Source organism: Haemaphysalis longicornis, unplaced genomic scaffold (assembly GCF_048455015.1).
Source record: "Haemaphysalis longicornis isolate Haplotype H1 unplaced genomic scaffold, Haemaphysalis longicornis Haplotype H1 scaffold_7, whole genome shotgun sequence".
Lineage (NCBI taxonomy): Eukaryota > Metazoa > Arthropoda > Arachnida > Ixodida > Ixodidae > Haemaphysalis > Haemaphysalis longicornis.
This window is the reverse complement of record NW_027526422.1, coordinates 140,273,785-140,286,577: the sequence shown is the minus strand read 5'-3', so window position 1 is coordinate 140,286,577 and position 12,793 is coordinate 140,273,785. Positions and strand designations below refer to the sequence as shown.

The window sequence follows — 12,793 nt, the reverse complement described above, 5'->3', positions numbered from 1 at the left end:
GGTCGGTACGCCTAAACACCGCTGTGCAAGGTCTATCTCTTGTTAGGCACAAAAACTGTAACCGCGTCAACGTTAAATGTGATATCCACATATCCCTGCCATGGAGTGTCGTCCAGTGGAGTAGGCTTCGGGATGTAGGGCTGATTTTACCACAAATAGGGCCGAAAAGGGACGGAGCGAAGCTCAGAACAGTACCGGTGCGTCACCTGGTCTTTCTTCTTCAGGTGTGGAAAGGACCTATCCATAGTCCACATTCAAATCACATGCAGGGCACTTGACAAAACACGACACAAACATTTCCCTGAATTACACAGACGACACAATCCACTCCAGCCATCATACTTTTTAGCCGAGGAACCAATGTTTTCTAGTCAACGTGTTCTTATGTTTTTAGCTGAGGTAAAATTTCTGCGGCTCCTGTCATATCACGTGTGATTGTCCTGGCCCTATACACCAGCCTTCTCCATTGTCTTTTGTTTTGCGTCTCTTTTACTTTTACTCACAGGTTTTATATTTATGGTCTCAACGATTAAATAACTTAATCTTCTCTGGCGCTCACCCCTCTTGTTGGCCTTGCCCGATTTAACACCAGCCATCATCATCATCATCTTGCTATGCCTTAGTGGAAACCCATTGTGTAATTTGGTTTCCCTGCACTACGTTTTGGGCTTACGATGTGGATTTTGAACTTTGACTGTGGACATTGAAGGCAATGCCTTCCCCCGGAGCAGATGCTCCTTTCGCCCACTATCACTATTGTCAGAAAAAGTTGGCTCCCCTGCACTGTGCTTTGTGGCAACGTCGCCATCTGTAAGGAACAGAACACCTTTTATGACCAGTCGTCGCAATTTTGCATCACATCAGTGGTAACTCGGAACATTGCTGGCGCCTAGCGCCAGCAACGTTCCGAGTAAAAAAATAACTAGCCTCATTTCAAGCTATGGTTATCAGTTGTAAGCAGCGCTATCAGAAGAAAGAATCGGTAGCTGCGACGACCGCGCTCAGATGGAATCTACACATTGATGGCACGATATGGAACAAGTGGCGTCATATACCGCACTTTTAGTAAAGCTCTGACTGCTTTCATTCCTCCGGTTTATGCCAATGATCACCGTTCCTCTGTTGCTGTCCATTTACACCTGTATTTTCTAAACGAATGTAGGTAGTTTGAATGGAATAAAAATGTCGCCACATTAGTAATTTCGTTGAAAAACACACTGAACTGCCGTAAATTACTTGTTTCTGAATACATTTGCCAGGTATTGGTCTATTATGACCTCTTATTTTGTTTTTGTGGCATAGCCGTAAATTTCTTCCGAAAACCCCGGCATGTGTAAAAGTTCTTCTGCGGCTTCCTTATAAGCAGACTAGCAAAAGAGATAGCAAAAATATTTTTTTTCGTTCCCTGTGAAAATTTTAGGCTATAAGAGGTTAAAACAGCTCAGGATGACTGTTGCACTAGTAGATACACATGTGCCCAGGAAAAAATCTTCCTTAACACGGTGCTGAAAACACAAAAGTGGAGAACATGTCAGAGCGGTGTTCTTTCGATGAAAGGAATCACAATTTCCTTTCTCCTTTCATGGGATGACCGTCAGTGAGCTTCTGACGTGGGCGGGTCAAAATACCGCTGTTCAGAGGAGGCAACAGAGCATCGAAATACTCTAGCCTTTCGTTCCCGCCTGAGGCTAAAAGGGAGTTCTCCCGTTGTTCTACCGCCAAGTTAACGAGAATCGGGAGTTCCGCCGCTGCCTGGTATGGGCTCAAAGGGGCCATGAAGACGAAATGTAGGCTTGTTTTAGTCGAAATATTTGATGTGTTGTGTGCTATCAACGCTTGTCCGGCAGCAAACGATGCTTTATTCAGTCAGCGAATAACAATTTAAGCGAAAATTTTAATTCTCCCTCTTCATCATGTGTTTCGTGACTTTGATAATGACGTCTCCAAGGGAGGTTTTTAGAACACATATTAGCATGTTGACTAAGGCTGCACCTAACAGAAACAAATTTTAGGTTAGCCTGATTAGAGTCTCCCTTAGCAGACGGCGTAACAACACCATTCACTGAACCACCTAGACATAAAGACCTCATGGCTTCGGAAGCAGAAATCCTGCGAAACATCAAAACAAATGCGTATTTGTTTAAAGGCTTATACGCAACTCAAAATGGTGTAAGATGCTGCAACAACATCGAGCCCTTGACGAATACTGCAAGAAATGCAGCGACACAACCACGCTATTCACTCCACATGATTCCGTTCGATCATATGGGGAACAGGCACAAGCAACCCTTCAACGCAGCCTGCCACTCTGGATACGTGGAAGGCGGCCCTGGAAAGCACCTCTCCACACGGCCAACTCAACCCGCTGGAGAGGGCGAAGACAGGAGCACTCGCCACTGGGGCCCTGGACCTGAGGTTTTACCCATTAATCATCCTCCATTCCATCCCCTTCTGCTTCCCTCCCCTTGCCTTTTCTCAATAAAGTTTGTTAATTCATTGTCAGTTGCAACGTTACCCGTTGCACATAGCATGACCAATAAATCATCATTAACCACTGCCCGCACACGGTTTTATTTCCGAATTGTATCTGACTTGTTGTTACGCCTGAATAGTAATCGTATCGTGAAATATTGTGTACGACTCGACAAGAATGGTCTAACTGGGAATGTCGCTTATGCCATTGGCAGTGTCGTGTCAGGCGAGCCCAGCGCGCCCGTCGGCTGTGCAGCGTCGGCCGGCATTGTGCACGCCGTACGCGCTAGTGTTTCTATCTTTACGCGTTCGTTTGTAAACTGCATTGCTTAGACCAACATTCCTACTGCTGTAAAAAGAATGCGCACTAAGTGTGACCTCCAGTACCTCCGTCTGAAAGCTCATATTTTAACTTGTTTAATTTGCTTTCGATTATGTCGCCCCTGCCAATCGCAACAAACTTCCCATGATACGTCTTGCATTCCGTGCACAAAAGTAGCTAAAGTGTCGCATGCCCATTCTCTGCCTTAACGGCGAAGCAACTTAGGGGCTCGGGCTTTCGGTGTCTCATGTCGTCGTCGTGTCAGTAGTCACGGCACCAAAACCCCGGAACACTCGTTTTCCACCGCCTCGCGCTATAGCGCGTCGTGCTTGAAAGACACGAGACTTTTACAGCAAAGCTGTATACCCCTACCCCCCACCGGTTTGATCTCTGTGGGTAAAAACTCCAAAGCGCCAAGAATACACGTATACATTGCATGCTTCGCCCCTCCCCAGATTTCATGTAAGTGTAGATGGCCCGGGACTTTTTTCCCCGTTTACAGCTTATTTGAGTGAAGTTTGCGTTAAAAGTGGTGTCAGTATTATTCTAAGGAGTCAATCTTTCGAATGGAACCAACTTGTATTTTGTCTCCATAGCTCCCTTATTCTTATAGCCGGTACGAATATCGCGCCTTCACACAAGTGAGGTATGGTTCATGGCAGTCATGATAATAGCCATGACGGTGCGCCTATGCGCACAAAAGTAAGGAACTGCTCGTCGAAGCAAAGTATACATCGTAACCTTGGCCGACATACTTGTTGCAAAACACACAGGCAATAGGCACGTTGTGCTGGTGTTTGCCTCACAAGCAGCAGCGCCGTTTTCTATATCCTGGTGGTTCGGTTGGTGATTTCTTCTAGGAAACATACCACGCATATCACGGGCTTGCTTTGTAGCATCCATATACCGTAAGTGTCGGCGCTTTGTCCTAGACAGCAACAGCCGGGATTATCACGAGTCACGCACGGGCACCTACACAATGAAGGCATCTAAGGTAACGTCATGATAACAACGCTGAGAAGAACGAACAGTTTAGGTGGCGCAGACGAAAATACTTCAGTCGCTGCTATTGTAGCCGACCAGTCCGAGTGCTGATAATACAAATGGAAGGGACGAACCGATGATTCATCGCGGCCGTCTTTTTTAAGTGCGAATGCACTTTATAAGCGACCCCAAACCTTCCACCGCCGGCGGCGGCGGCGGCGGCGGCGGCGGCATCCGCAGTCCTCCTCTCCCTAGCAACGGCGTGGAGCGGAGAGGAGCGTCGGTAGCAACGGCGCGGTGACGTCACTTCACCACGTGACCGCGCTCGCTCCGCCTCCTCGCCGTGGCTGCGCGGGTGCGCGCCGCTCCCCGCACCGCTCCTCGCGCCGTGACGTCATGGTATGACGTAACAGCGCGCCTCCTCTCCCCAGCAGCTGCCGCGCGCCTCTCTCTCCACCGTGACGTCACACTCTCTCCTCTCCCCCTCGCTCGGCTGCAGCTGCTGTGCGCCGCTGTCCCTCTCCCCTTGCGCTCGCCTCCTCTCTCAGCCACCTGGCTCGGCGCGCTCGGCGCGGCGTACCCCCCTATATATGCAGCGATAAACTGCCAGACCTCCGTGGGTCGGCTCGCGCGCGCTCACGGGCGAATGCCAACGGATTTTAACTTTACTCCCCCTCATAGCATCATCCCGTGCATTCGCACTTAACCATGTTCACCCTCGGGGAAATGCATGGGAGTTTTTTTACACCGTGTCTCAGTGCCAACCCCATACGTCATTGGCAAGGCATACTGCAGGCAGCGGGTGATGACGGGGTCGAGGAGTCGCCACTCCTTTGCCTACGCTCTAGCATGAGCTACCGACAAATTTAGTAGGAAGAATGCAGCACTCACAGTGGCCTCTGTCGGGTGCAACGTGCCTATTGCGAAGGTCCCGTTCAAAAAAAGTTTGGGAAACTGTGTGACCTCAGTTGCTACACCTTAGCCGGAAGTTCCTGTATTTGCAGTTTTATTATTGCTTTAACAGCGCGTAGAACTCACCGAAATAAAGGGACATGCGCCAAGTATCAATTTGAGTCTCCAATCGACGGCAATAATGACTTTTAAAACAGCCAGTTTTGGTCTTTAAATGTTCGAACAACGATTGAAGCAAAACGCATCTGCAGAAATGTACGCTGCAATGAACCGGCTACCCAATCCATCAATAATGACAGCGCACCATAGAAGCTCATCAAGTTCTAACAAACGTTATCCCAATCAATGACTTGCCCCGAACATTTCTTTCTCATCCCTATACCGGGCTTTGTTCATCCTCTACTTGACATTCCGTCCGTATACAAGGCCATTCTGCTACTCGGGTTGTAGAGTCATTTTCAATTCTCCGCAGAAGATAAAAATAAACGGCTGAACGCCATTTTAAAATTTCAGCTTTAATTTATTCATGGCGAGTTTATTTCCTAACCGACCACTTTTTTCTACATCAAACCATATTCTCCTCCTCTTCAGATTTCCATGGAACTTGAAGACGGCTTCGCCTTGTTTCTACGCACTCGGTAAGACGTTAAGCTGCTCTTTCGAGAGGTAGCACCAATGGATAAAAGAACAACTATCGTGGTAAACACATCAATATTCACAAAATAAAACTAAATTACGAATCCTTGAATTGACAACAAGCACACCGTACTCTTTAGTAAAGCAGTAGCGCCACGCTGTGAGTGCTCATTTTATTTCATCAAATATTTACTACAGCTATAACAAATGTCATGCGTTTCAATGAATTAATGAGTTTGTTTAGAGCACAGGCGACAGGCAAAAAGGTAGCAGAGGACTAACTAACTAAAGAAGCTAACAAAACCTAGTTTGAGAACACACAAGTACTTCCTACAACGCGTGAATGCGAGCACAATGATGTCATATCGAACGCCGTAGGGTGTCTTACGTCGAGCAGGGGACCATGGCGCGACATAAGACATGTGGCGCACTCACTTTTTAAAGCAAAGTTTTACTGCTTTCGTCCAACGGTTTCACGGCGAATGCGGAATTTCACCTTTTGACCGGGGACACACCCCTGGCGACAAGCCCCGGGTACACACCCCTCGAAGAGCATCGTCTGATTCGCCGGGTCCACTTTCGGCGGTGCGCACAAGCTCCAGTTTTCCCTCGTTCTGCTCAGCACGAGCGGCGGCCGCCGCCGCGGTTGCGATCGATCAGCTGATACGCAGCCGACGAACGACGCAGCCTCTCATGCATACGCCTCTGGGTCGTCTCGAGCTACTTGACCCGTCTCCCGCCCGGCGAAGAGGAACGGCGCGTTCGCCAGCCGTAACCGTTGCTCGTTGATGAACGGCTTTCCGGCGCGGTCGGCACTAATATTAACAAAGCGAAACCAAGACTCACCCACACTAAGCCAAGCTTTTGCTTTGCATATCCAAGGTTAGCTGACCGAAGCCAAGCCGCACCCATTTTTAAGAGCAGCCCACTTTAGGCGCTCGCCTTGTCGTCCCAGCTCACTCGCTAGAACCAAGCATATCGCCACGGCGTAACTTTACGTGTGAGATCATGTGGATTTTTAAGTCACCGCGCAAAGCTTCGTGTTCACTTTTTCTTGTAATCTTTTCTTTTCCCCTCTTTCTTCTGCTCTACTTCTTTCAGGGCCTTTACTCCCTTCCCCCTATCCCCGCAGAGTAGCATGCAGGCGGGAACATGCCGGCAAACCTCTCTGCTTTCATCTAATAAAGAGCTCTCTCTCTCTCTACGGTGTAGCCTGTCAGGGTCCCTTCGCCGCGGCGTAATCCAGAGGCTTCGAAAGCCAAGCTGTTTATATAGTTATAAGCGCTCGACATTCTTCAACCGCGGGCGCTAAGCAGTGGCTTCGCACGGCTACGCCAGGATATACGTAGCGTGAGCTAAGGTTCAGCTGGTTATTCTTAGCTTTCCTGGTTGTCTAGGATTAGCTGATTGTTATGCTTAATGCTGCTTATCACCCAATCCAAATACAATCCAAAACCAATCCAATCCAAGCCAATCCAATCAAATCTAATCCAATGCAATCCATCGAATCCTCGCGCTTGCGCAAAATGTGGCAGTGCAACGCCGGCAGGTGCGGTGAGAAAAGCACAAAGATAACAAAACTCCCTCTGGCGCAGTTTTAGGCAGGGGGCGCGCGAGCACTGCGTAGGCGGCAAATTTGATTTTCATGAGGTGGTCGCAGTAAGCGGATAACGGCGGTACAGCCCATTATGCCGAATCACTGCTCGGCACTTCCGACAGCTTTCACATTGAGTAAAACGGCTGTAATTTTCCTATTATATCTGGGGCAGGGGATACGGAACGCGTCACAGCCAATAAGAGTCACTCGCGCACTCCATTTCTTTCTGTTTTATTTGTGAAACACGCGCTCTGGAACTAATTCCAGACAATGAGAATTTAAGAGCCTGATTGTACTACGGCTTTCTCTTTTAGAGGTGTGTTTGTTATTTTTGCGAAATAAACCTTTTTTTTTGCATCCTAAAGAGAGCGTTTTGCTTCGTAACGAGAACGAGAACTTCCGCATTTAAATAAAAACTGCCACCCATTTGTCTTCTGACATTGCGAGTCAATATATCCTAAAATATATAGCTCCCAATATGCAATATAAATAATGTGTACAAAGTACTCAACCACGTTGTTTTTCGCATGTACGATCTTTCTCTTGAAGCAGTAACATGTTTTTAAAAATGTGAGTCAAATTTAAGCGTTCCAGTGGGACCTCTTCAAAATCAATCAACAGGCATCATTCTATTCTGCGGTGCATAACATTATGTTCAGCGCCACGACGTAGAGGGCATTTTACTTCACGAAAGTGTCCAACTATCGTATGCGCGATGTCAAGGAATAGTAAACGTTACCATCATTGTCTGAGCCTTTTCCATCTGGTCAAGGGGGAGCCGCTTGGTCGGAATCTGCATTGACGTAAAATATTTCGAAACGCTGTCAAATGTTTGCGTTGACCCCAGTACAAGGAGTAACAAAAGAAAATCTTTCATTTTGCTGCTTCTCGATATAAGTGTTAGCTTAGTTCCCTATTCTTTTCACGAACCAATTAGCTCATGAAATTTTGTTGTCGTAATGTTAAAATATTCTGCTTGTTATTATTTTTACTTTTCTGGAACCAAAAGAGTTGTGGAGTGTTGGTACTAATATCGGCAGGCACCTAATGGGTTTCACCATGAGCAGAGCTCAAAACAAGCACGGATGTGCAACGTTAAGCACTTTTTGTCTACCCGGCTTAACAGTCGTTTAGCGTTTACATCCTATAAGCTCACTGTTACGACGATGGTAAGTAGGAACCTTCGATGCAGTGTTTTCTACAGAGACAGACATAGGTTGAGAACACAGCCATTAGCAAGAACACTGACTTTTCATCAAGTGCCAACGATTCATCATGAACTTGTTTCACTGGTTTCCAAATAACGCCCCTCAAAATCATGTGATACCAGCATTATAATTGTTAACAACCTCCTCGGCATCGGTTAGTTGTGCATGCGAGCAAATGGAGCATTTCCGTTAATGTTCGCCATCAAATTCAGGAAGAAACTCTTTGACGAGCCAGTGGTATTAACAGGCCATATATTGGTGCACCTTACAGTCACGCCGCGATAATAGTCGTTTATGGCACTAGAATTTCGGTATTTGAATGGTGGGCCTCATAACAGCGTTGCGCTACCCCTTCACACCCCGAGAATTCATAACGTCATGCTACGACATATGTGGCGTTAATTACCAGCTGCACGGTTTAACGCATTCTCGCTACTTAGGTTGATTCGCCAGGGTTGCTACTGATTTGCTGCGATAGTTCAGTGACCAACGTGCAGACTTCATTGACAAATTGAACCGCGCTGTGCTGTGGACATTCAGTAGTCCAGAAGACGCCTTTCCCAAAGCTCCTCAGTCACCCTCATGCAGTTCGCTTCTTAAATTTCAATGGTTTTTTACAGACTTTAAAAAGTAGCAACAGCGGAATTTTCGGTAAGCAGCGTGGAGTGGAAGTAAACAGGTGGGCACGTCGTACCTTTGCATTTGCTACCTGAGGTTGACAGTGGCTATCTCAATAAGAGCAACAGCGAGATAATGTACAACAGTGTGCTTTATCCTTGACAGGAACTCCAGAAAAATGTAAGTAGTGTTCGCAAATTTGTGATGCACAAAAACCGTCTTCTCCATGCAGGTTACATCCAGCATCCTTCAGCCAAATTGAATTAATTATGGCTTACCCATTTTGCTCTCAGTATTTCTTTATAGCAGAAAATATTTTCCTAAAAGAAAAAAAAGGTTTGAGCATCATTATTATACACTCTCGTTATGACATGTCCCCTTTTGGTTCCATCCAAAGCCACACAGTCCGCCGCCCCTTATCAATGCGATTCTAATACAGAGTTCCGCATAGGCCCTTATGGGCATGAATAACGATGCACCTCGATAAAAGATCTAACGGAGAAAACGATTCCACAAGATGGTTTATTGTAACCAAAACATAACAATCCAGGCATTTAAAGAACAAACACACCTTCACGCCACAAGACTAAATAAAAAAATCAACGCAGAATTAGTCTGTTCTGATCGTCTGCATTCGTAGCATTGTTAGACTGGAGAAAATTACTGGCATAATCACCTGAAGTTAGTTAAAATGGGGTAAAATTACAGACAATATTGTATGAACGATGACCTCAACTTATTTCAAATAACTGAATGTGCTTCACTTTCGAGCGCCAAAATATAGTAGTATTGGTCACTATGCAACCGGGCACTCTTGTGATAGGAGGCGAGGGAACGAGCCGGCCAGCCGTTTTAAACGAGGATATTTATGGAATGAATCTTTCGTCGCATTAAAACTGGCGCACATTTATTATAGATAATACGTGGTCACGAGATGCAGGAGGTTTATTTCATCTCAGATTCGCAATTGAATAGACGAATCATACGAGACAAGGACGACCACCCTGCAATTCAAAAACGTCATCCCGACTCGGCTCCTGTGTAGAGAAGTCAAAGTTCAAATCCCATTTGCTCAAAGGTAACAACCCCGCTTCATGTTCTACGACGGTCACAAAAGGTACACCGATCAGCTATGTTCAACCCATGTGCACGATGAATGCTTTGTGAGCTACTTTGCAGATGACAATGCTGGCAAAAATTTAATAGGTTGAATTTTCTGACGGCTCCCAAGCACCCTTGGGAGCTGCCTGCTCAGACAACAAAGTGAATTTTCCCCGCCATCTCCACACCATGACATCCTGGTTCATCATAGATTGTAACGACGAGCTTTGGCCCTCCCTCATCTCTAGCTAGACAAAAATCACCATACCCAGGTGGATATGTTTTCCCACGGAACTATACTCAGTGATATTTGTCCCTCCCACTTCTTCCCAACATGCAAATCCTGCTCGTCTCCCTGCATATTTCTCCTAGTATAGGAGGGCTCTCACATGCCGAATTTTCCTCCTTTTCGAACCCCTTCCCCATACAGTAAAAGCTCGTTAATATGAAGCGCAAGAGGGCACCATCTCAGCAGTTCTAATTAACGAAAGTTCGAAATAATGAAAGTTACCAATAAAAACAGTACACTGCCATTGGGCGGCAGTAGATCATGTTAACACTTTGATGCTTGTAAAACCCAGTGATTGTGGCCTGCCTCTTGTCTCCAACTGCGACCATCAGCGCACCACACACACCAGTAAAACCAGCGTCCTCATCGTTCTACTTCGCAAATTATGCTTCTTTTACAACACCCGCCATGTGGGATTTAGATTGGCCACGCTATTTAACCTTCTCCGTTCTACGCAGCATCGTGTAGAGGCACTGGGTGCGTTTCTCTCGCCAAGTGCCATGCGCGAAGCTGCCAGCGTTGTTGCGCGTAGTTCGAATTGTCCGCGCGGGAACATACTCGGGTTTGAATTAACGGGCTCTCTTATAAACATCCTTCTATGGGAACGTGGCCGGATCATATGGTACGGTTCTAATTATTTATTGTTTAGGTTCGAATGAACGAGATTTCGCTGTAGTAGTGGGAGGGCCAGCTGGCGACGTGTCACCTGGAGAATAAGCTGCTGCTACACGTTCCCAGGACATCCTGAACTGAGGACGGCACCCGCGCCGTTACACGCTCTTCCTTTTTGCTCGGAATAAACGTTCACTCATTCTTGACAGCCAGCTGTTGCAGTCACTGGCTAATACTCCTCAGAGAGTATATGCGCGTTCTGGTGAAGGTTTTCGAGCATAGTTGCCAACGACGATCATGATGGGGGAGGATCACGGCGAAAGCCTCATTGAAGACCGCTCGAATGAAATTCAGGAGGTTACGCTTTAACCCCAAGAAACATGCTCCCACATCACCTGAAGGCAACGTAACAACTGCAAACTTGCTTAATTTATACTTTTAGTTTGTCCTTACAGTCGATGATGGTAACTTGCCACCCACAGGCCCATTAAATCACTGTACCATAGGGTCTCTCGGCAGCTGACGCAGGGACTCGCGCAGTGTCCCGTGATGGAAAGTGCTTTGTTGCTGGGTGCACTTCGAGTTTCTGTGTCGCCGATGGGCGGTCAACCACGCAGTTACGCCAACACAGCCGGAGTGCAGAAAGCGTATAATGCTCGAAACTACTGAACGGGTGCCGTCCCAGAACTCATGGATAAAAACTCGACGTTTCCTAAGTATAGCAGTTTCCTAAGTATACCAGCGAAATCACAATGGTACTGTATTCAAGTCACATAATCACATGTAAGTTACTGCAACATGTAACTTACTTAACATGTAACTTACGCAACACGCAACATGTAAGTTACTGCGAACATTTCAGTTACGTTCCCGTTTACGCAATTTTTAAAGGAAATATGACACTCAATTAAGGGCGCTGTCCTACTGGATGGATGAAAATGACTTTATTGAATAATCCTGCAGTAGGTAAAGCCCGGTTGACGGGCCGACCTCAACGTGGCCGTGCATTGCATCCTCTTGGGCAGCCCCACTCGACAGGGACTCCTTTGCGAAGTCTCACTAACACAAGTATTTCACCCACTCCGAAATGCGTACTTCTACCTGTTATACTGATTCTTTGCTGGACTACATACATTGCGCGTCGTTATTGCATTCTGTATAATGTGGTACAAATAATGATCTTTATTTGTTTGACTTAGTATGGGAGCCCGTAAAAAACGGATTTCTCTCCATCACGTATTGAGAAGATTTGAAGTTCTGTTATTTCTGAAGCACTCTGTTCAGAACATTTTTACCTATGTTCAGGTTATGTTCTGTGCAAGATTGAAACTGCAAAAAAAGGTTGGCAGCTGAGATAGAACGATGAAGCCATTCTTACCTGAAAACTATTTTCGCGAAAGCGTTCCCGACACAGGTCAATGGTGTCGCACACACTCTTCAAGAACTGCAAGGTGTTCAAAGAGTAGTAACATTTTCTTTCAGTGCGGGTTGGTGACGAGAGATTATGAGCATTTCCCGAAGAGCTTGCGCCATCTCTTTTGATGAACACCACAGAAGAATTTGACGTGATTGAAAAGATGTATCGGATACAGTTGGCTATCTTACAATTGAGAATTTTACTCAAGGCGGCAGCTGGAACATATGTAATCCGAATAAAACGCGGAAGGGAAGCTCGAGCACCTAGCTTATCCCTCCCTGCGCTGGCATTGTTAAAAAAGAACTACATATAAGTGACGCACATCTTAGCGATCTCTTGGAGGCTTTGTAGGTTGTATTTAGTTTTATGCCTGTTTTTTTTTTATGCGAACACCTTATGTTCCCATGAGTCAAAAAACCTTTCGGAGCGAATGGCCCCAGAATTCCACGGAGCCCTCAAATATAAAAACCAACGCAGGAACGGTATTCAAACCCAGGGGCCAGCCATAGAAAGCAGCTTTCTTAGTAACTATACTGTGCTTAACCCACGCAAACCTTGGATACTGAGGGCCGCCTAACTTGACTGACGTGCTTTGAAAGCAAAAGCACTATGTTTTTCCGTGGCG

At 46.4% G+C, this 12,793-nt stretch overlaps 1 protein-coding gene across 1 annotated transcript in view; it reads right to left on the bottom strand.

The window, feature by feature from the left end:
• LOC144145194 (uncharacterized) overlaps positions 1-12,793 on the bottom strand; it is a 44,629-nt gene that overhangs the window by 6,938 nt on the left and 24,898 nt on the right. The window contains exons 3-5 of the mRNA XM_077676716.1: positions 12,130-12,195; positions 9,028-9,069; positions 7,663-7,716 (exon numbers count right to left, since the gene is read on the bottom strand). Of these exons, the coding sequence (XP_077532842.1) occupies positions 7,663-7,716; positions 9,028-9,069; positions 12,130-12,195 (162 nt within the window). The remainder of the gene's footprint in view (positions 1-7,662; positions 7,717-9,027; positions 9,070-12,129; positions 12,196-12,793) is intronic.